A 22,530-nucleotide genomic window follows, 5' to 3' on the forward strand; every position below is an offset into this window, starting at 1 on the left:
ACGTTATGGCCCAAAGCCATCACATTCCCATCTCCTAATACTTTGAGATAAATATTGTAGTATGGTCAATAACCTCGCGGCCCTCACAAAAAAAAAATGGGACACGATGCTCCATCCAATAGCGGAGCACCAAATATATATATATACCTATTAAAGGAATAGTAACATTGTCAACTTAGTAACGCAGTTTTTCCATTGGAATGGAGTATAGTTTTATGGGAGTGATAAAGAAAATTTCATTAAAACTTATAAGAGCATTCATTACATCTTCTCAAATATTGCTCCATGGGGGTAGACATACTAGTCAAACTGCAAGAAATTTCAGTATCTCTAACGATAAACTTAACTTGTGATTGGCGGATTACCGTCGTCTGCTTGGGTAAACAATATTTACATTTTATGATGTATTTGTTTGTAAATAATGCCAATGTTTAACAGCATAAAATTCCAGTATTTCTATAAAGACAAACTTAACTTGTGATTGGCGGGTTACCGTCGTCCGCTCGATTGGGTAAACAATATCTACATTTTCTTTTGTTACTTTGACGTATTTCTTTGTAGATAATACAAATATTAAGCCTTGGTGAAACAAAGCAGACGACGGAAACCTACCAATGGTAGGCGACCATTAAAAAGAATACATTGTCCGCAACGTAAAAATTAAATCAAAGGCGTATAACATAACATTGCATTAGGTTTAACACAACAAGCTTCGGTGTCAACATCTGGATTTAACTGTTGATCTTAAGGCTTAAATGGGGCTTCCCAAAATCCTTTTAATACACCTTTTTCATGGTTTCAACTTATACTTAATAACAGCCTATCATAACCCCCTTCCCCGGGGGGGGGGGAGGCGAAAGTCTACCATTAATGGCGTAGACCGGAGATGTAGGGTGTGTAAAATCGGAAACTAACCAGACTTCCCCTTCACCGACCACGCCTAAACTCAACCCTAACGGAATCAGTACATCACGAACATAACCGCTTCTTTTTTTCTAGGGTTCTCTACGCTTTCTTTTCCTTATAAGACCATTACATTAATTATATGAAGAGAAACCAACACGCAGAGGCGGGAAGTTGCCCTCTTAGGTTGTATTTCCCTTGCGTCAACCAAGAGGCAACGCCAGACGGAGCTAGCACTGCCCGAGTCCACTACACGTGGAGGGAGGCTAGCCAACTCGCGCTCCTGCCTCTAGTGGTGCTTCTTGGTACCAAGGAAATAACCCAAGAAGGTGATTGTGATTTCCCCCGTCCCCTATGCTGCAGATTGCTTAATTCTCTTATGGAATTAATGAAATGGTCTATTTGTAACTTTCACCGTACCGTCTCCGTCAGTTAGGTCTAACACTAACCCTAACCGATAATAAACGGTCTCTAATAAAGCATCGTCTTTTCACCTCTAAAATTAGCGTACTGATACTGACTTTTCCCTAATAGGGATCTATAGGTCAAAGAATTAACGGGGGTTGTAAGGCAAGTAGCTTTAGGGCGTTGCGTGCCCTCTGGACCAAAAAGGCGGGAGAACTTCTCCCGAGGCTTTTACAGATAGCGCGTGCTTCGTGCCTGAAGATTCCACCTTGGTGTCGGACATTTAACCTCTAAATCAGATCAATTCAATCAATTGGAATTAAGTAAAACTGAACATGTAGAAAGGTTTCTTAATGTAATGCGCCTGTCAAGAATCAGTTTAGGTTCGTTTGGAGGAAGAGATACAAGAAGTGTCCTTTGTCCAACCTCTCTGGAATTCTCTTCCGGTTTCTCGGGTAAAAGATAGGGGAAATCTACCTCCCAATTCGATTATAGCTTTTTCGTTTGATACTGTATCGAAGGTATACACGTATGGAAGTAACCCGCATCTGGGCCCCAAGCGAGAATGGGCCGATGAGCATGGAGCTACGCTTTATACCTAGCCATAGCTAGGTAGTAGGTTGGTTTTGGGCAAGATCCATAAGAGTGGTTTTTGGGTCTGATCAAAACTTGTGTGCTATCTCTACCGTGAAACTTTCCCTTACTTTTTGTTTTAGGAGGCAACTAGGCCTAACACCAGTACGATTATTGGGATTTTTTGATATATATCTTTTCCTAAGTCTATTTTTGGTAAAAGTTAAGAAGGATATTTATTGTTCTAGTTGTTAAGCCTATTTTAGGCCTACTTACACCCGTAACAAAAACTTGTTTCTTAGCCTATTTTTAACATCCTCATAGAAAAATCCATTACCTAAGCCTAATCAAAGATTCAACCTGTTAATTCGTTAATTGTCAACATCGGTCTTATTAATTACTCAGACAGCTCATAAAGGAGCTAGAAATATATATAAATCTTCAACATTCCATTCAATTAGAAAAGGCTCCTTGTCAACGTTCCCTTTCGACTTTCAGAAACTTTAGAAAAGGTCAAAAGGTTAACCATCCGTTATTAACCTGGCCAGGATTGATTTCCCCCAATTTTCTCGTGTAATATATATAAACGTTCCTTCCAATTCCAATCTTAAAATTCCAGGCAATACTAAAGACTTTTCGAGTTACAACTCCTAAGGACTGAACTTATGAATAAATTGAAGTTTACCCTGAATATCAAAGAGAGCGTGTTTTTAGTCCTTAATTCTTGCGAAAGAACTACCCTATTGAATAGTTCTTCTTGCATTTAACAAACCTAAACGATTCCAAAATTCAATATTCTTAAAGAATTATATCAATTCTTCACAATCGCAATCTAATTCATGAGCTCCATTTAATCCAAATCTTTATTTTTAAACTTGAAAGGGACACGATTTAAAATGAAGGTCCAATGAATATAAGAGGACAGGTTAAACAATAATAACGTTTGAAACGTAAGCCTAATTGCAAATTCGAAACCTTCTTAACACTCTTCGCATTCTTATATAATGAGTGTAACTTGACCGGTAAAATTTAGGTACGTCATTTAAATTCGTAGGTACCATAGACCCGTTTTATTAAAGACTTCCCTTAAAATCAAACTGGTAAGGGAGCTAGAGGCAGGGGAGCCCCTTTCTTTCTTTTTTCTTTCTTTATTACGTCGGCCCACTTAACCCTTACACAATGGGGCGCGGTAGCCGGGCGACAAGCAATTAACACACACACAGAACAGAACAGAACAGAGAGAGGCAGGCAAAGGCTTAGCTTTAATAGTAGAAAAGAGAGTTCAAATCTAGTGTATAACGCCAGGCTAAACCAGGCGAGGGAAGTAAAGGAAAGGGGTCGTCCCCTTATCTCGCTTGAACGGCTTTACCTCTTTTTTATCCCTTAAAATTGAGCTAAAGATTCACGAGCAATTTAAATGAATAGCCCTTTCTTTTTTACACCGAATTCAGGCCTTTGACTAACCATACATGAAACTAAATCTATAGCCCTTGCTTTAGAAAAATGGGTGTTACCAGAAGGGGATAATAGAAGAAGGATGAGACTCTGTATCCTCTTAATACTTTAGAATTATGTAACGTGGTTCTTCCAAGGCTCATGTGCACCCTATTTGTTTGCTCTCCTGCATGCTCATCAAATTTCAGATGGGCAACGATCTCACTCGAAAAGTCAATCTGATATTGGGAAGAATCATGTTGTTACAATTACCCCGCTTTGTGCTGGTACACTTCTCTCCAAGAGAAATATTATTATAAACCTCTGGTGTTACTTAACATGACGAAATGTTACACACAGTTCAAGATAACTGCATTACATTTTGGCTATAACTAAGAGCCTTGGAGCTAATTTTAAACTTGAAAGGAGACCGTCATACTCTCTCGCTAAGACTGTGCCAGCTTCCTGAATAAGACTTACCTCTGTTCTGTTTAGGATGGGGCAAATAAGTAAGGTTACAAAAGAGGGCTTCATTTAAAAAAAGGGGATATGTCTAGCGCTGTACAGATCCGACACGCTCCAAAGACGAAGGAGTCAGTATTCGATTTCCGAAAGTTTCTAAAATTCCCGATTCTTTTTTTTTTTTATTTGAAGTAATGCCAAGTTTAATAGATTTCCCTGGTCAAAATTGTTCTATTACAACTTGATATTCGGTCCCTCGTTGATTGGAGATAAAGTGGATCAAACCAATGACACAATAACAACTCGATACAAGCCTAATTCCACAAATCCATGACCAGCAACAGTACCATACACACAACAAGCTCGAGTTAAGAAATAAAATAAAGATATAAGCAACTCCTTGTTCGTTTCCCAAGATCAAGATGTATGTTAAGACAGAAAGAGGATTAGTTTTAGAGACATTGAGAGAGGCAGACACGCACCCATATATACAGTCGATCTAGAAGCTGCATGGGCCAGGGGCGGCGAACCCGCCGTTTGGCAGTGACTTAGTGTAACAGTTGACATAGCTTTTAGCTCCCATTTGGCGGATGCTCGAGCTGCCTGCCACGTGTCTAAATTTAACTCCTATAGATTCCGATGCACCCTCGCACGAACCCAACTAAACCTATAGTTACTCGACTGTGGAAAAACGAGCGGGAAAAACGAGCGGGAAAAAGGGACTGAGAAACACGTGGGCCAACTTTGGCGGGAAAACATTTACCAAGGCTTAACGATTGATAAGAAAAACTGGGCAATTTGTCGATGCTACAACAAGGGGCACTACTGTAATTATGATTCTAGTATGTCAAGTTAATGACGTGTATTAACCTAAGATCAAAATGAATGCACGGATCACGGTGTTATTTAGACCCAAGTCCAAATATAACAAGACGGCCCAAGGGCTCGTAATAGTAGCCATATCGTACGAGTGAATAGCCCCTCTATACCCTACCCTAATGAGTGGATAACCCCTCTATACCTTACCCTAATGAGTGAATAGCGCTATCTTTTACAATGCTTAAATGATTTACCGTGCATAAAATCAGAGTGAATAGCCCCTCGATTCCCCACTCTAAACAGTGATTAAATTATAACCGTATAAATTTACTTATGCTGTAATTCTAATATTCCGGCGAATCGAAGAACAGATAGTTTTTAGTGATAATCCCCTCGATGAGTTTACAACATAGACTTATGCCGATGCACACTTATCGCATCTTATAAATTTCTAACAAGGACTTATGCCCAGAAACTTTTTAAAGAGAAAGTTTAGTTATAGTGATTACGAATTTTAGTGAATATCCCCTCGAATTACCTTTAGCAATGCTAAAATGATCAAACGCATAACGCTCATTTAACACTATGTTAGCTCTATCTAAACCCACATTTGAATTAACCGCCAAAACGTTCCAGTCAAATATAACATAGATGACGATAGCTACCGAACGAGAACGAAACACATGAGGAGCGCGGTAGAAAATCGTTATCTATTTAATTAGCACATACATAAAAAGAAAATAAATATAAAAACCCCAAACATACAAATTCATAAGTATCCGACCCCACAGATAAAAATTCAAAAGTTTCCGACCCCACAGATTAAGAGGTACCCCACCCCATATCACCCCGACATTTTAGAGATAAAAATAAATAATAAAAAACTCGGAGTTTCTATCAAGTCTCTATGGTTTAGTGGTTAGAACGTTTATCTACTACGCGCAGCGACCCGGGTTCTATTCCCGGGTCTGACCTGAAAAAATTTTAATTATAATTAAATCTCTAACCGAGCCCAGTAACCCCTATGGGTGGGTTGTGGTAATATAAAGTTCCTTTTAAGCTAAAATCTGACGATAACGAAGCGACAACCCCGGCCACTACTACTACTACTACTACTACTACGACGGCTCGGGTCAAACTAAGAGCCTATCGTATACTACGATATGGCTAAAAACGGATAAACAACTGCCCATGGATTTCTCAGGTCAAATACTCCTCCTTTACTTGTGTTACGGGTAATTCTGGAAAGGGCTATTACGGAAATAGATGAAGCCTGCAGACGAGCGAGGCTCCCTAACCGAAAAACAGAGAAAAAGGGAATCGGGGATTGAAAAAAGAAGAAAAAGGGTTTAGGGAGAAAAAAAAATCTACGGATATTAAGGGGGTATAGTGTTGTCGAAGTCGCTTTTTACTCCTCCTAAACTAGGCTAGAAGCAACTTGTAAACAAGAGAAGATCGGCAAGAGAGACTATATGGGTTGCTACCAAGCATCGCCTTAAGGGATAAGGTCTGGGCGGACCCAAAATAAAAGGCTTGATGGTGGTGGCGAAATGGAAACCTTAATCTCTTCCTCATCTAAAGCGTTTTCTTTTTATACATGTATAAAAAACGGAAATTCCATATTTTACAAAATGGGTGTGTGATAACTCAATTGACCTATTTGCCTCAAAGGAATGCGCAATGTGTTATATGTAGGGGCGGGGCCTATATCAAGGTTATCTTCCATCAAATAAAGAGCTATACTGAGCTGGATGAATTGGTAACATTATACTACTTCTAAATACAGTGTCCCTTTGGGCATCAAAATGTCATAGATAGAAGCTACATTTTCGACTCAAAATTTGATTTCCCAAAGAACACCCCCCTTAATTTATGGATGGAGACTTATCAGAAACACCCTGTATAGTTCATGACGCGCCCCTACATAACAAATTGTATACCCTTTTAGTTTCAGATATTAAATTAGTTTGATAACATAAAATGTAATTCTGCTCACTTTTCAAAAAAAAACTCGAAATTCGAAATGAAAACTTTCATGGATAGACTTAACTTTTAAGCGAGAGTCATTTTGAAGCCAATAACTAACACTTGATCTTCACGTAGTTATTTTCAGCAAAAGTACTGGTGCCATTTTTTTAGACTGGAGGTGAATAGAGATTAGAGACAATGGGAGTGAAGGTCTGGATGGTGTTTTATCTCCCAAGTTAATCACGACTTATTTCTCCCCTTTTCGTTGCCAGCTATAGCAAACGACTTCATTGGTTCAAACCCAGAAGACAAGCTCTAATATAGAGTCATCATCATTAAGTGGCTATCTTTTCATTTCGACTAAGTACCATCTGTCTGTCTGTCTGTTTGGGTCTAAACCTATACTATACCATACCCCCACCGTGCATGCAATTCTCTTTGTAGAAATTTTGTAATTTTGCTCGTTGATAAGAAAAAAAAAATGTATTTTTAGAAATGGTTCGTAGAAATTGAGAGAATTTTAAAATTAAATTTCAGAAATCAGTAACTTGAAGTGAAGTATATGGGCACAATGATTCTTTTTAAACCTGTTATTATTAATTTGAAGTGAAAGAAACTGATGTATATACATCTTTTCGCGCCATTTCTTCTGGGTACTAAAATGGCGGGAAAAAGAGCACGTGAGTTCGTTTCGATTGGAAAAATAACTATATCCTATACGACCTTTCAAGAGATAAAAAAGAACTTTAAAATTTTTGTTCTTGGTATAGTCTAGAACAGTAAGAAAGATATAAAATTCTAGACGGTTTTCTTTATGTTCTTCTCTCTTGTTAGATATCGAATCTTTAGCTTCCCCTCTCCCCATCATGGTTGTAAAAACATTCTGTTGAACTATGACTGTGTAAGGCGCGTGTAGTGCTTATATCAACTCTGTTACACTCTGTATATAAACAGTTTCAGTGAAGTGTAGAGAGAGAGAAATAAGTGTATATAAAAAACATTACATCCTTAAACTTCACTGAAGTTCAAAGTCATTTTAGTATCAATTTAGCTCGGGTTTAAGACACACTATCGTAGCCTTACCACGCGGTAAACTTTCGTATTGTATTGTAATATCTTTTACGCTTCATTTCATATGGGGTGTTGTATAACGTTTAAAGGTATCGTCAGGGTTTTGGATAAAGTCTTATTATCATTGAAAACATGTTTTGGGATGAACTTTCACTTAGAAAAATAGACGGGAAACCCCCACAACGTTATTTCGACCGATAAACAGCCAACGTTCCTTTTTTTCTACTTTAAGATTAATTTCTGAAAGTGAAATACTCGAGATAATCCAAGAGCGTTATACCGAGTAGCAAAAACAAAGAAAATTATATACTGGAATAGAAGGTATGCTGGTATGGTTAATAAAGGCGAGATACAAGGAAGTCCTTTGAGTATGTTATAGCCCTATTTCTCCCCCTCTCAAACGGTACCTAATACTTGGGGTTACAACAATCAGGCCCCGAGTAATTAAGCAAAATGTTCATAAACGTCCCTTCAATATGGGCTTATTTACACGACAACATTTATCTCTGGTTCTATAAGAGATAAATGGAAGTTCTTTCAGTATGTTATAGCCCTATTTCTCCGCTTTCCAACCATACTAAATACTTGGGGTTACAACAATCAGGGTCCGAGTAATTATTAATTAAACAATGTTCACAAACGTCCCCTAAATATGGGCTTATTTACACGACACCTCTTAACTCTGGTTCTATAAGAGATACAGCGAAGTCCTTTGAGTATGTCATAGCCCTATTCCTCACCTTTCCAACCATACTAAGTACTTGGTGTTACAACAATCAGGGCCCGAGTAATTATTAATTAAGGAAAATGTTCATAAACGTCCCCTAAATATGGGCTTATTTACAAGATAACTTTAACTCTGGTTCTATAAGAGATACATGGAAATCCTTTAAGTATGATATAGCCCTATTTACAACGGTACTAACATAAAGGCAAAGGACGTGCAAAGACAGAATTAAACTTCTATTCCAGCACTATATTCTCTCTGATAAAAAGGTCCTTGCGCAGAAAGACTTGAAGAGAGAGAAAAAAAGGAGTAAAAAATAGAATTTACTTTGCGGGTTTCAAGATAGGCCCCTCGTTTTTTACGGTCGGTCATACCAGGAGAAGAGGAGTAAACGTTACAGTGTAGAGATAATAAAATTGAAGCTATATCCATCCATAGTTTTTTTAAGAGCCCGTGAAAAGCCTGGGAAGAACGAAAGGAAAATTCCAACCTCAAATAAAAAAGCTTTCGCAACTGGTATTTTTCTACCAGAATCTGTATTATTTTGTCTCTACATTATCGCTATACACGCATATAACCCCAATTTTGCAGTAGACATAAAATTCTTTTATTTATGAATTGTTTTGGTGGGATGTTTTTTTATATGATATATATATATCCTGATTTTTAGGATTCTCTATAGTGTTTTCAACAACCTAGATACCATTTTCGAGTTACGATTTGATGAGTGTTTTAGGGATGACCCCTTAATTAAATTAGAAATCATTGTCTTTTGATCAGTTTTTTAATTAAATTTAAGGGGTCATCCCTAAAATACTCTGGATGCAGTCTTAACTCGAAAACAGTGTCTCTTAGGGCAAACAAAATGGTGTTAGAAGTACAGAACATTTTCGACTCAAAATGATTTCCCAAAGAACATCCCCCTTAATTTATGCATGCAGACTTATCAGAAACACCCTGTATAGTCCAGACTAACTAATCATCGAGGCTTTGGTGAATGAATCTTGTTGCTCAATTCAAATTTAATATTTCAAATCGTGAATTTTAATTATTTTCAAAACACGATTAATATATTAAATATTATAAGCCTCCCGACGTCACTTTATACGTCAATACAAATCAAAAATTAATAGAAGCTTACCAGATAAATTAAACCTTACATTATAAACCTCGTAAGGCGATCGCACTCTATGAGGTAATATAAATGAAAACTTCTCTCAACCTTTCCTTGTTAATTTTAAAACGCACTTTTTTAAAATAAACTTTTGGAAAAGTACCAGAGGAATCGGGGTCATCTTCTCTATGTTAGAAAACCATGGAGAAAAGAGATAAGATGGAGCGGTAAGGACGATGGGCCTTCTGCAGCAAGTGTACCTTGCGCGAGCCCCTAAACTTCTGTAGGTATAGCGCCATTGTATTTGTAAGAGAACCAGGATAGCTTCTCTTTTAAGACACAGGAGGGCATCCTCGACCTAAACGCTGAGGATGCTGGGAGGATTTCATTAGATGGGGGTAGTACAGACTGCAACGTTAGAGGTATATAGGTTACCGCTCCGTTCCTTCACTCCTTCAAGAGAAAATTTCAAACGAAAACAGGAGAGTCCCGAAAATTTAAACAAAGACCATGTAATTCATTTTCAAAATTAAACATTTAACAGCGTAAATAGAATCCCTAGAACATACGATCTTCAATAATTTAAGGGGAATTCAATGGAAAGACAGAACCAGATATTCGCATTACGTTTAAATTTAAATTGGGTTTAATTGCTAATTGGTAAACACGATACGGAGGCTTTTAATTTAAAATCATTCTCTGATACCTGGAAAGTACTAATTAAGAAAGAAAATTAATTCTTCTTCACGTTATAATTCCGTATAAAAATACTGTAGAAGGCACTTTAAATTAATTGTAAGGATATAAATTTAAAGTTATTTTTAATTAATTAAAATCGGGCAAACCCTACATCTATAGCAGACGAACGAACCTAACGAGTCTAATTAATTCTAATTAATATTAGACCAAGGGGAAATCTGGGTTTGCAAAAGGACCGTATACTTAGAAGCGAGGATATTTTGAGTCTAAAATGTATTATGTTTCATATAGAGCTTTAGAACACGAGCGTATTATAAATTGTAAATTAATTTGTTACAAGATGAAATTGGAGGAAAATTCCAAGCCAGAATTCTTTCTTGAAAACTCATTTTCAAATATAATATTCCTGGTTCAGTTTAAATCAGTTCCTTATTCCAAATATTCCAATCGCAAAAAACGTTCTAAAAACTTCAGTTACATCATATTTCCTCGCAAGAATCGTCATTAATTAATTCGACTGTAAGCAATTTGGCCAAAATTTGCGCAAACAGCGGCGTGACCGATCAATCGAGCAAGTATAGTCCTTTGCCAAGGCTTAAGACCAGCGTATACACTAACGATACTTATAACCCTTAATTCTAGGAAGTTCCCCCCCCCCCCCCCGCGTTCCCCAGTGCTTTCTAACGAGCCAAGAGCCAAGCAAAAACCACATTTTTATTCATAATTCGGATGGACGATTCGCGTCAATAATTTTTAAACAAGACCGTAGCTTTTACACACTCCGTTGAATTGAACCGAACCAATGAAGCGATGTGGAAGGTAAAAAGAAAAAAATATATATTACGCATGTATTTGGGTGTTCGTAAACCAGTGTGTGGCTTGGTAAGTATTACGTGTAATAAGATGAATAAAGTCTACATCGTAGTTTTGCCTAAGAGTGGAAAAATTCGATATCTACTGGTATGACATCGTGGTTCTTTTTATGTGTAAATTAATTTGAAGATCTCAAAAGAATATTGTAATTACCTCGCTATTTAATTTCATTTTGATATACAGGTTGTTTCTGATGAGTCTGCATGCATAAATTAAGGGGGGGGTGTTCTTTGGGAAATCGATTTTTAGTCGAAAATGTTACATCTTTGACATTCTGACCTAATAGGGACACTGTTTTCGAGTTAAGATTGCATCCAGAGTATTTTACGGATGACCCCTTAAATTTAATTTAGAAACTGATTAAGACAATGATTTCAAATTTAATTTAGGGGTCATCCCTAAAATAATCTTGAAAAATCATAACTTGAAAACAGTGTCCCTTAGGGCAAACAAAATGGAGATAGAAGTTACATTTTCTACTCAAAATCGATTTCCCAAAGAATATCCCCCTTAATTTATGGCAGACTTATCAGAAACACCCTGCACAGTTTTAACAACTTCAGTTTCATCTATTTCTATATAGTAAGAGAAAGTCTACGGGGTTTCAGGGATGCGTAAGGGGATAAGAGAGGAAAGAGTTTTATTGGATTTAGGCGGAAAAAGAAGCGTTAGAGAGAGGGAGAGATGGGGAGAAGGGAGATGCTAGGGTTGGATCTATACCCAGCTCGACCCAATTGTCACCTTTCTGACAATAGCGGAAGATCGTAGCGGGTTTTTTTTCCTTTCCTTTTCGCTATGCGTCTCTACAAGATTTGGTGATGTGGGGAGTGTTTTTATGGGATACTTTATTAGTTTTGGTATCAATGTCTGTCATAAATAGCTCATAATTTGACGTAAATCAATCAAAAAAATTTAAGGTCGATTCATTGAACCCTAAAAAAATTTTTATTTTAAATTTAATGGTGAATTATATTTAAATAAATTAATCTATTAATTTTATAAAAGCATTTTAAGCTATTTTAAGATACAAAGGGAAGCTATCTTACAGGGGCAAACTCGCCCATGTTAATCCTACGAATGAATGAATGAATGATTTATTGACCCTTGAAAAAATTACAATCCCTTTTGTAACAGGGAGGAACCCTCTTATTTGGGTTCACAGGTCCGGAAAAAATTTAAATAAACTACAACAAAATTATGAAAGTATACTAAACAAAATAACTCTTTATGACGACAAAATACCACCAAATCACAGAACAGGTTAAGGGGGGCGCTGGAGGCGAGCATTTGCCCATTTTTCGAAGAGAGATTTGGTTATACCAGCAATTTCAATATCTACAGCTACATCTACATTAGCACCAAGCGACAGCCTATCAGCCAGCGTAACAGCCCCAAATGTCTTGTACGGTTCTCTCTCTGTACTTAAAGCTGGACAATCTAGCACTACATGCGCGACATCCTCCCTATCCGCTCCACAGAGCGGGCAACTACGCTCTGCATGCCCAAAGATACTGGACAACCGTTCGGCTGTGGGCAGCGCCCCAGACCGAGCCAGGAACAAAAACCCACTAGCCCGAGAGTTGTCATAAAAGGGTTCTATGCCCGGGCTACTCTTTAAAGCGTATAGGTTCAAGCTCGGATGGCGAGCGAGCTCTAACCGCCATCGTGTCTGCGAAGACTCAGCCACCGCCTGATCAACTCGGCTGTACCATAGATGTAGGGAGTCAACAGCGCCTCGCGACAAACCGGCCCCATATTGCTCGTGTAAATACTCTACGCGTTTTAACCACGGTGTCTTGCGGATCATCGCCCGGACGTATATAAACACCCGCTGTGCAACGCGCGATTCCGCCATAAACATAAGCCTACCCAGATACCGGAGTTTACTTTTTGCCTCTCTTTCTTCGAAAGTAGACCAGGCCATTTCACCTTTTACGGCGCCATAAGAGGTCATAAAATTTCCACCCAACGCAGCCTTTCCCACGGAAAATTGGGCCTGATCAAGTCTGCGACGCGTAGCAGTGCTGAGACACAAAACCTCATTAGCGTAGGTAAGGGCCGGGACCGCCACCGCTTTCCAGAGGGTCCTCATTACGCTACGAGCGCCTGTAGAAATGTTTAACCCGCAACACACCAATGCTCAGGGAAAAGCCAACTTACAGGCGTTACCAATGTTTTCATTTTGTTCCAAAAACTATTTTTAAAAATAAATAAATTTAGTAAAATTAAATTTAATATAATCAAACCTTAATAAAAAGGGAATATTTAGTCTAATTTACTTTAAACCCAACCAGCTTAAATTAAATATTCAGGATAGTAAAACAAATTCTTAGTCAGATGATATACCAGAGATAATAAATTACAAGTAAACTTTTACCCCATTTGCAATAATAATTTGGTTACAGAAATCTCATTCAATTAAGCCTTTTGCACCCATGAATGTATTCGAGGGTTACATTGTAACAATTACATTTCATTTCTCTCCGGATAGGCTTAAGGTGAAAAAGACAGGCAGGCTCGAATCTTCTCCACATAATTTAGGACACAAAGTCCGCGCCTAAAACCTAATATCATTTTTGGGCCCCTTTTTTAATCTACCTAATTCTCGTTGCGCTGCGGGTTTGGTTTGTTTTACGTAACGTTAATTACGTTGTAAACGACATTCAACCGCTTGAGCTCATAAACAAAAGTGCAATGTTGGGGTCCTAAGCTAAGCCTAGGGCGGAGAGAAAGTCTATACCAACAAAAGATTACGGGTGCATGCTCTAGAATCATCATTTTTCGCGGCGTGCTAGAGGTGTTCTGAATTATACCGCCTTTTTCCTGTTATTTTATACCAAATGTAGAGAAAGGGTTAAGATAAACGTTGTAATGTATATGGGTTGGGCCTAATTTAACGCGCGATTCATAATTATTTTAGTTTTTTTCCCCCCTGGCTTCAAAATATTTTCAGTCTCTGAAAATTACTATGTTTTGTTCTAACTAAATTGTTGTTAGGCCTACCTATTAAATTATTTTGTAACACTGTAATTGTTAGTAAAAATGCCGGTGGTAACACATTTAATAACAATTATTTAGCTTTGCTTGGGTCTAAATATAGTAATTTAAAAACAAGTCTGAAACAGAAATTAAGGGGGATGTTCTTTGGGAAATCAATTTTGAGAGTAACTTCTATCTCCATTTTGTTTACCCTATAAGGGACACTGTTTTCGAGTTATGATTTTAAGAGTGTTTTAGGGATGACCCCTTAATTAATCAGTTTTTTAATTAATTAAATTTAAGGGGTCATCCGTAAAATACTCTTTATGCAATCTTAACTTCTAAACAGTGACCCTTAGGTCAAAATGTCATGATTTCTACTCCAATATAAACGTCCCTTTTCCAAGATAACACAATTACGTCAGTAGACTGAAAACTCGTTAGCAAGTTTCTGAAATATTCTTAACTGAAATTTTATTCCATTCAAAGATAACCATAAACAGGAGTCTAAGAATATCTTATTGGGGGAACTAGGTTGTAGGGAGAGATAAGTCAATTCTTCCCTTCCCCCTATTCTATAGGCGATAGATATCACATAAAAGACGTGTATATAGAAGAAAAGAAAGCTAAAGCTAACACGGCGTGAAGACAATTGAGCAAAACGTTTTCGATAAACGTCCTTCGATGATGGCATAGTGTCCACCCACCATCATAATCTATAGTATGTCCCAAAGGTCCCTTTCAACTACATAGATAGATACCATTAAAGGGGGGCTTAGACTATACAGTCAAGAAGAAAAAAAACACAGATGATGTCCTAGCTCCCTATATGTATGTACACATCACAACTCCTTCAAAACTATACCCCGTGTTTATTTCCGTCTAGACATTCAACACCTACGAACCAATATTAGGTTTGAAAGATTTCAAACATTACATGGGCGGTCATTTTTGGCGCTCGACGACCCGGGGGTCGTTTATTTACCGTACCAGACTGTTCAATATTAAATATACAGGTCTTAGTTTGTTAGATATAACTCTACTAATAGTTTTCAGAGATAAATAAACATAATGAATAACCAACCGCTTATCGTTGGACATCCCAAGCCTGCCTTACTAATATTTTTAGACCAAATACATTTAAAATTAAAAAATACAGGGTGTTTCTGATAAGTCTGCATCCATAAATTAAGGGGATGTTCTTTGGGAAAACAGTTTTTGAGTCGAAAATGTAACTTCTATCTATCTCCATTTTGATGGCCCCAAGGGACACTATTTTCGGGTTATGATTTTCAAGAGTGTGTTAGGGATAACCCCTTAATTATATTAGAAATCATTGTCTAAATCAGTTTCTTAATTAATTAGATTTAAGTGGTGATCCGTAAAATATTCTGGATGCAATCTTAACTCGAAAACAGTAGCCCTTATAACAAACAAAATGGAGATAGATAGAAGTATAGAACATTTTCGACTCAAAATCTATTTCCCAAAGAACATCCCCCTTAATTTATGGATGCAGACGTATCAGAAACACCCTGTATAAGTATAATAATAATAATAATAATAATAATATCTTGACTAGAAAAATCGCCTGAAGAAAAATTTGCATAAAAATCAAGAGAAGTTGAAAGCGAGTTCCACCTGGAGGGGAAACGGGTAGGGTGTTGCACGTGCCTTTTGATGGTATATAGTAGTAATCCGCAGCAAATATTCTAATTTCATATATTTCCATAGTCCATCACGAACGGTTCAGGCCTACCTATAAATATTCAATGGTTGGGGTCCGCCTTCTCCCAAGGAACGGATTTTCAAACCCATGGCTCAAAACCCGACGCTTCCGTCCCAAAAATTCAAAATAAAGGGGGGGGGGGCTAGTTTTAGAATAACAAAGGCTCCTTCTCTATGGATGGCGGGAATGAAATTTTACGCACAGTCTGCCTCCCCCCTCCCATCCCCTAACCCAACTAAAAGATTGACCTCGAGTCGAGAACTTTCGTTGAAAACTTTTAAAAATATCCAGGGCTGTATAAATTTTGGGAAAATGTTCAACATCACTGAACTTTATAGATCCTTATCAAACAAAACTCCCATTAATTTTCAATTAAACTAGGATGAAGGAAACTTTCGTTTTCCCAAAGAATTTGATAAATATTATGGGTATTACACATTGAGAAGAATTAGGCCTAGCTAACCCTTTTCTGCAAATATTATGAATTGATCCTTGCAATGGCAAATAAGATTCCAGTCAAATAGAATTTCAAAAAATAAATCTGTATCTCAATTACTCTAAATTAAAATATAAATTTAAATATAAGTCAACAGTTTAAAGTAACGATTGATTAATCACTTCGTATAATTTTGAAAATTACTTTACATGATCTAAATTAAAACATAGGTATAGTAAACATTAATTATAAATCTGTATCTCAATTACTCTAAATTAAAGTGCAGAAAATAAATCAACAGTGCAAAGTAACGATTGATTAATCACTTCTCATAATTTCGAAAATTACTTTACATCTTAATTAAAACATAGGTATAGTAAACATTAATTCAAGCTGCAAACATCCATCATTAAATTCAAATAAAAATACGGAACTTAAGTCTAAACTCGTAAAGTTTCAAGAAGGGCTTAACTTTTTTTGGAAACAAACATTTTACCTCAAAAAAAAAAAAAATAAAAAAAAAATAAAAATAAAATAAAATACAACAACAAATAAAATAAAAAACACTGAGAGCGCATCACACCCCATCACAGCAGAGAGAAAGAAACACATAAAAACCCTACCATGGACTTATCCATAAATCCTACAGCCCATAACACCAACAGAAGAAAAAGTAAAAAAATCTAGTAAAGCACAAGAAGAAACTTGAAGCGCGCGCCAACCTTTTTGGTTTCTTTTTTTTTTATAATTCGCAAGTGTAGGCCTAGGATATATTTTTTTCTCAGGATATACCGGTTGTACCTACCCAGGGTTCATACAACTTTTGGAAAACAAATTTCCCTTAGATTTCCAGGTTTTTCCCCATATACTTCCCAGAATTTTCCAGGTTTTTCCCGTATATGGAGTATCCTATGGAGCAAATGTTAACGAAGGAGGGGGAGGGGGTAAATAGGACTATTACATAATCAAATGACATCCCCGTATCTCTGATATAACCAGAGAGATATAGTATAATGTTAATCCTATGGAGGGTATGATCACGAACATTTTGCTTAATTACTCGGCCCCTATTTGACTAAAAATTCGAAATTTCCCTGAGTTTTCCCTGAGGTTTTTGTCAACTATTTATTTCCCTGATTTTTCCAGGTTTTCCAGGTTTGTATGAACCCTGCTACCCTTAGTCCCTGACGTAGTTGATAAATTATTTGTCGTTTTCCCCCTAGAGACTCAGAGAGTATAGCCCAGAGGTTACCCCTCGCCCAGTAGGGACAGTTCATAAGTCATTGTAGGCATGGAAGGAAAGGGGAAGGGGGAAAATGGTATATAGTATATAAGGAAGCATCAGATTTTGGAAGGATTAATGCCGAGATTATATTGGTTCCTTTTTTTCTCTCTCTTCTAGCTCTCCTAATAATCTCTGGTGGAGTGTTATATCCGCACGGTTGGGGCAGCAGAGAAGTCAAAGAAGCTTGTGGAGGGACATCCGATGCTTATCGATTAGGTAAGAAACCCTTGCCAATCCATATGCCACATGACCGGACCGTTACGTTATACGTTTTCTATAACTTACTTACTAAAACCCTATATTATATTCTATATATATATGTCGAAGGATTTTTCTTTTCCAACCAACTTACGTCTATCGTTATAACGTTATGTGGATGGATATAAATACGCTCAAGAATTTCAGTTCGGTTTTCTCAACGTCTTTAGATATACAGGGTGTTTCTGATAAGTCTGCCATAATAAATTAAGGGATTGATGTTCTTTTGGAAATCAATTTTGAATCGAAGTTGTAACTTCTATCTATGACATTTTGTTTGCCCTAAGGGACACTGTTTTCGAGTTATGATTTTTAAGAGTGTTTTAGGGATGACCCCTTAATTAAATTATAAATCATTGTCTTAATCAGTTTCTTAATTAATTAAATTTAAGGGGTCATCCGTAAAATACTCTGGATGCAATCATAACTCGATTTGAAACAGTGTCCCTTAGGCCAAACAAAATGGAGATAGAAGTATAGAACATTTTCGACTCAAAATTGATTTCCCAAAGAACATCCCCCTTAATTTATGCAATGCAGACTTATCAAAAAAACCTGTATATGCCAGAATGATGTTTTACCATGGATTTATAATAGAAGCTTACGCTTCATGGATATTTCACTGTAGCCTTCAGTAAGGCATTTCGATTTTAAACACATTTATGTCATAAAAATTCGCGCGGTGGGGACTGGGGGGGGGGGCTGATGACGTAGAAATTGAGGCAAACTTTTTGTCTCGGCGCGCGTGCGCTCGCGCTTTTAAAAAAATTATTTCGCGCGCGCTATTCAAAATTAAAACTCGAATGCGTGAAAAACTTCCACCCCCTCTGAGTTTGCCCCAAATTCTACGTCACAAACGCTTGTGCCAGGCTGGTACTAGCTCGCGCCATTTCAGACGAGGAATAAATGTTGTGCGCGTTTTAAGGTGAGTGAAATATCCATGAAGCGTAAGCTTCTATTATAAATCCATGGTTTTACCAACGTAGAAATGATTTTCGAAGCAATATTCATGGTAAAACCGAATACTTTCTTGATATATGCTGAAGTTCGAGCTGTATAAAACGCTCTTTCGAGAAATCAATCTCAAACGAATACGAAAGACCCAAGAGAAGGATTTATGAGAGAAGTAGTTAGTTGTTGATGACGTGTGATAAAGGGTTTTTAATATACTTGCCCTTTATCTTATAAAAATAAGCCCTAATTTGATTCCTTCTGTGATCATAACTCACGTGTAATCTTTATATATTGATCTATATTCAATTTATGACCGAAAACCTCACAAATTCCATGGAGTAATACCTCTAAAGATACTGAACAGAGAGCCCATTCCTTATAGGAAAAAATAGGTATTTGTTTCCAGGAATTATAGGATTTTATAGGAGAAAAAATGTGTTTTTATAGGAAAGATATACTAAAGAGCTAAATCTTGAGAAATTTTATGCTAAAATATAAGAAAACTTCGACTAAGTAAAAAGTATAGAATATTATAGGACCTTTCATGAAATTATAGGATAATATAGGACAGGTTCAAAAATCTAGCATTTTTTAGGACGACTGGACTCCCAGCAAATATATTAATTTATCAAAGTCAAAATTTAAATAAACCCAAGGCTTAATTCCCTTTTACACACGTCTACGTCACGGAATAATTAAAGGCAAAGTTTCATCATCAACAAATCCTTAATCGCGTCGGTAATACCCCCAGGGATTTTGTCTAATTGATCTTTAATAACATTTTCCCCCCGTTATAACCATCAAGGGACATAAATTTCATGGAAACCAAAGCATTAAGCACTGCGGGCAAAATAAACGGTTATTGCGTTAAGCCTTAGTAAGGCACGCTTTAACCTGAAAGCCTAGCTTCCACGTATACCCATTCTCTCCAGCCAGGTCTGCAATGAAGGCACAAAATTATAACTCCCCTCCTCCCTCATTTGCCTTTATTCAAATATGAATCTAGATTCTGACTAAAACAGACGCGTATCAACATATCCTTTCATTGTTAGAAAGCGTATGATTAAGGCACGTTTTAATTCGGTTTTGGTCTAAGGTTATGTTGAATATTACCCTCACTCTAGGGGATCTTCTCTTTTCCAATATGTAACAAAAGTTTCCCGTCTGGGAAATTGGAACTAACAGAAACAAAGGGAGATGTCGTAAAAGAGAAAAAAGAAAGACACCAAAGCAGTCGCGATTTTCATCTTATTCGTTTTAAATTAATGAATGACTTTGTTATCAAATGGTATATCAAGTTACTGGCTATTATCACACGCTGTAGTTTTAAAGTGAAACAAATTTCACCTTCCAATACAATTGCTTAAAAGTGACTAGACTATTGGTCAGTTCAAAGAAAATATACCATAGCTTTAATTACGCCAACGGCCGGACAAGTCTTAGTAGATTTATTGCAGCCTTAATTACACGACTGTTTAATTTTTTTTAAACAGAGGAGAGACAAACATAGCTTGTTTTGAGATTACTTCCGTGACTAAACTTTAACAAATTTACCTTTCATTTAAATTGAGAGTCATTGAATAACAAGACAAATACTATGCATTTTTAATAGCTTCTCGTGTTTTTTAGTTCAATTTGCGAACTAGTTCAAATTATAAAATCGATGTTAAGCTTTAATTGAAACTTTGGGCCTCACAAACTTATAGCCATGTTTCCACTCGTGTTTTGTTTGTGTTAAATTTAACATCCAGGTCAAAGCTAGAAAAGCCGGAAGTTAAAGTCCACCACATGAGTTTAAAGAAATACAGCTACATCAATCAAGTATAGTGCCTTATTGAGGAAATCTCGTACCACATATGAACCCCGTCCTGTAACTTCGGGGTAACTTAAGATGTAGCTTGGATTAGTTTGCTTCAACTTATCCTAAAACATATCTAGTTGATTTCCCAAAAGTATACAAACGGAATCAATTTAAACCAAGTGGTATCCGAAAACTATATAGTTTTTCTTTGAGGCCAAAAAAACCAACCCAATCTTCGTCAAACCCAGAAATATAAAATCTTGGGAATTAACCAATTTAAGCTGTAAATATGACTTCTATCTCCATTTTGTTTACCACAAGGGATACTGTTTTCAATTTAAGATTGCATCTAGAGTATTTTACGGATGACCCCTTAAATTTAATTAATTAAGATACTGATTTCAAGACAATGATTTCTAATTTAATTAAGGGGCCATCCCTAAAACACTCTTAAAATCATAATAACTTGAAAACAGTGCTCCTTAGGGGAAACAAAATGGAGATATTAGTTACATTTTCGACTCAAGACCGATTTTCCAAAGAACATCCCCTTAATTTATGGCCCAGACTTATCAGAAACACCCTGTACTTGAGCACGATGATTCCAAATAGCTATATGTATTCCTAATAATTTAGAATCATATATATTATTTGGTAGACTTATATAATATATACTTTTTTCAAATTAAACTAAAAAATTCTTAGTGTTAGAAATATGGTAGAAAAGTGGTTAGAATTTCGATCAGGATTTTCTCATAGAACAAAAAGTAATTTTCCCAATTTTCTCCTTGTCTGTTCATGAGCCTATAACAAAATTCTATCCGGTTTTTTTTGTGCCAGTAGGGGGCGCGTAGATAAAATACAATTTTCCTATCTCATTTGCCAAAGAGAAAGAGAAAGTTTTTTCTTTGTTTTTTTTTTCTCTCTCTTTACAAAGAGGAATGGAAAAACTCGAAGGGGAATGCAGCGGCAATGGGCCCAAGATTTTTATCGATATTACTAATATAATGAGATCCTAATTTCCATTATTTTCCGCTTTTTATTATTAGCTAGGCGCTTTCTGAGAAATTCCCCAAAGGGGATAATAATATTCTAGAAGCAGCGTGCAAAGGCACTTATTTATTAACTACACATAACCCACCCACCAAAGTAATAACAAAATACAATTTTTCACTCTTTGCAAATAATGAGGATTTGGTTTTGTTGATGCTAGCTAGCTAGCTGGGCTTCCAATTATTAATCACTGACGAAGTTTGAAAAAGAAAAGTCTTTCCACAACTCATACCCAAGTCAGGGCGATGAATAGAAAGATGAGATAGTATTGTGTGGTGAACTAGAAATTTACACTTCGAAGTTTACCAAGAAAAGAATAACCAATTATTTTCGGGATATGGTTTGCGTGTATATAATCAAAAGCATGGAGCAATAACAGGGGGACATGGAGGTCAAATCTTTATTGCTTCTTTTTTGTGACCTAGAAGATACGTAGCAGCGTGACCTTGACCTTGAGGCAAGGGTTAAAGTGTTTTATTTATTTAATTTCAGGTGACTGCGAATTATCATGGTCGCTATATATCTTGGCGTCCGGAGTAGGGCTATTATTGCTCTGCTTCGGACTGTCCTTCAAGGCGTCTCGGATCAAACCTCACTCTTATCGTATTTGACCCAAGGCGTGCCTTCAACGTGGCGAGCGAGCACCTAGCCTGCAATCTCCGTTTCCCGAGCCCTCCGCCTCCCCCCGCTGTCTCCCTAGCGGAAGCGGCGGCAGCAGCGATGTTACCGCTAGCTCGACCCTCGCTAGCAGTTGCCAATCCGGTACCAGCAGCGGAGATCGAGACGCCAGCGGAACATCCGGGGAACACCATCAACAAAACGTCCAAAAGGACACCCTCGGTCACCTTTGACGCCGAAATCATCGACCTTCAAATTAGAGTCGAGGGTTCCGGAGAACCGGCCGACCTTCAACGAGGCGGCTACGTCACGGAGGCCGGCGAGGATGACCTTTCGGACACGGGAGAAGATTGCGAGGAAGGGTGTTCC

The 22,530-nt window shown here is 37.2% G+C and overlaps 1 protein-coding gene and 1 long non-coding RNA gene across 4 annotated transcripts in view; one reads left to right on the forward strand and one right to left on the reverse strand.

Moving 5' to 3' along the window:
- The window catches only part of LOC149676929 (LHFPL tetraspan subfamily member 6 protein-like), an 86,994-nt gene extending 64,819 nt beyond the window's left edge, over positions 1 to 22,175 (forward strand). Inside the window, exons 2-3 of the mRNA XM_089837902.1 lie at positions 17,595 to 17,693; positions 22,036 to 22,175. Coding sequence (XP_089694028.1) covers positions 17,595 to 17,693; positions 22,036 to 22,154 — 218 coding nt within the window. The 3' untranslated portion in view covers positions 22,155 to 22,175. The remainder of the gene's footprint in view (positions 1 to 17,594; positions 17,694 to 22,035) is intronic.
- Positions 1 to 22,530, reverse strand: part of LOC149676928 (uncharacterized) — a 195,881-nt gene that overhangs the window by 141,453 nt on the left and 31,898 nt on the right. The window lies entirely within an intron of this gene.

This window comes from Phalangium opilio, unplaced genomic scaffold, assembly GCF_054372755.1.
Source record: "Phalangium opilio isolate 3A_F unplaced genomic scaffold, DU_Popi_V2 ptg000045l_1, whole genome shotgun sequence".
In the NCBI taxonomy this organism is placed as follows: Eukaryota; Metazoa; Arthropoda; class Arachnida; order Opiliones; family Phalangiidae; genus Phalangium; species Phalangium opilio.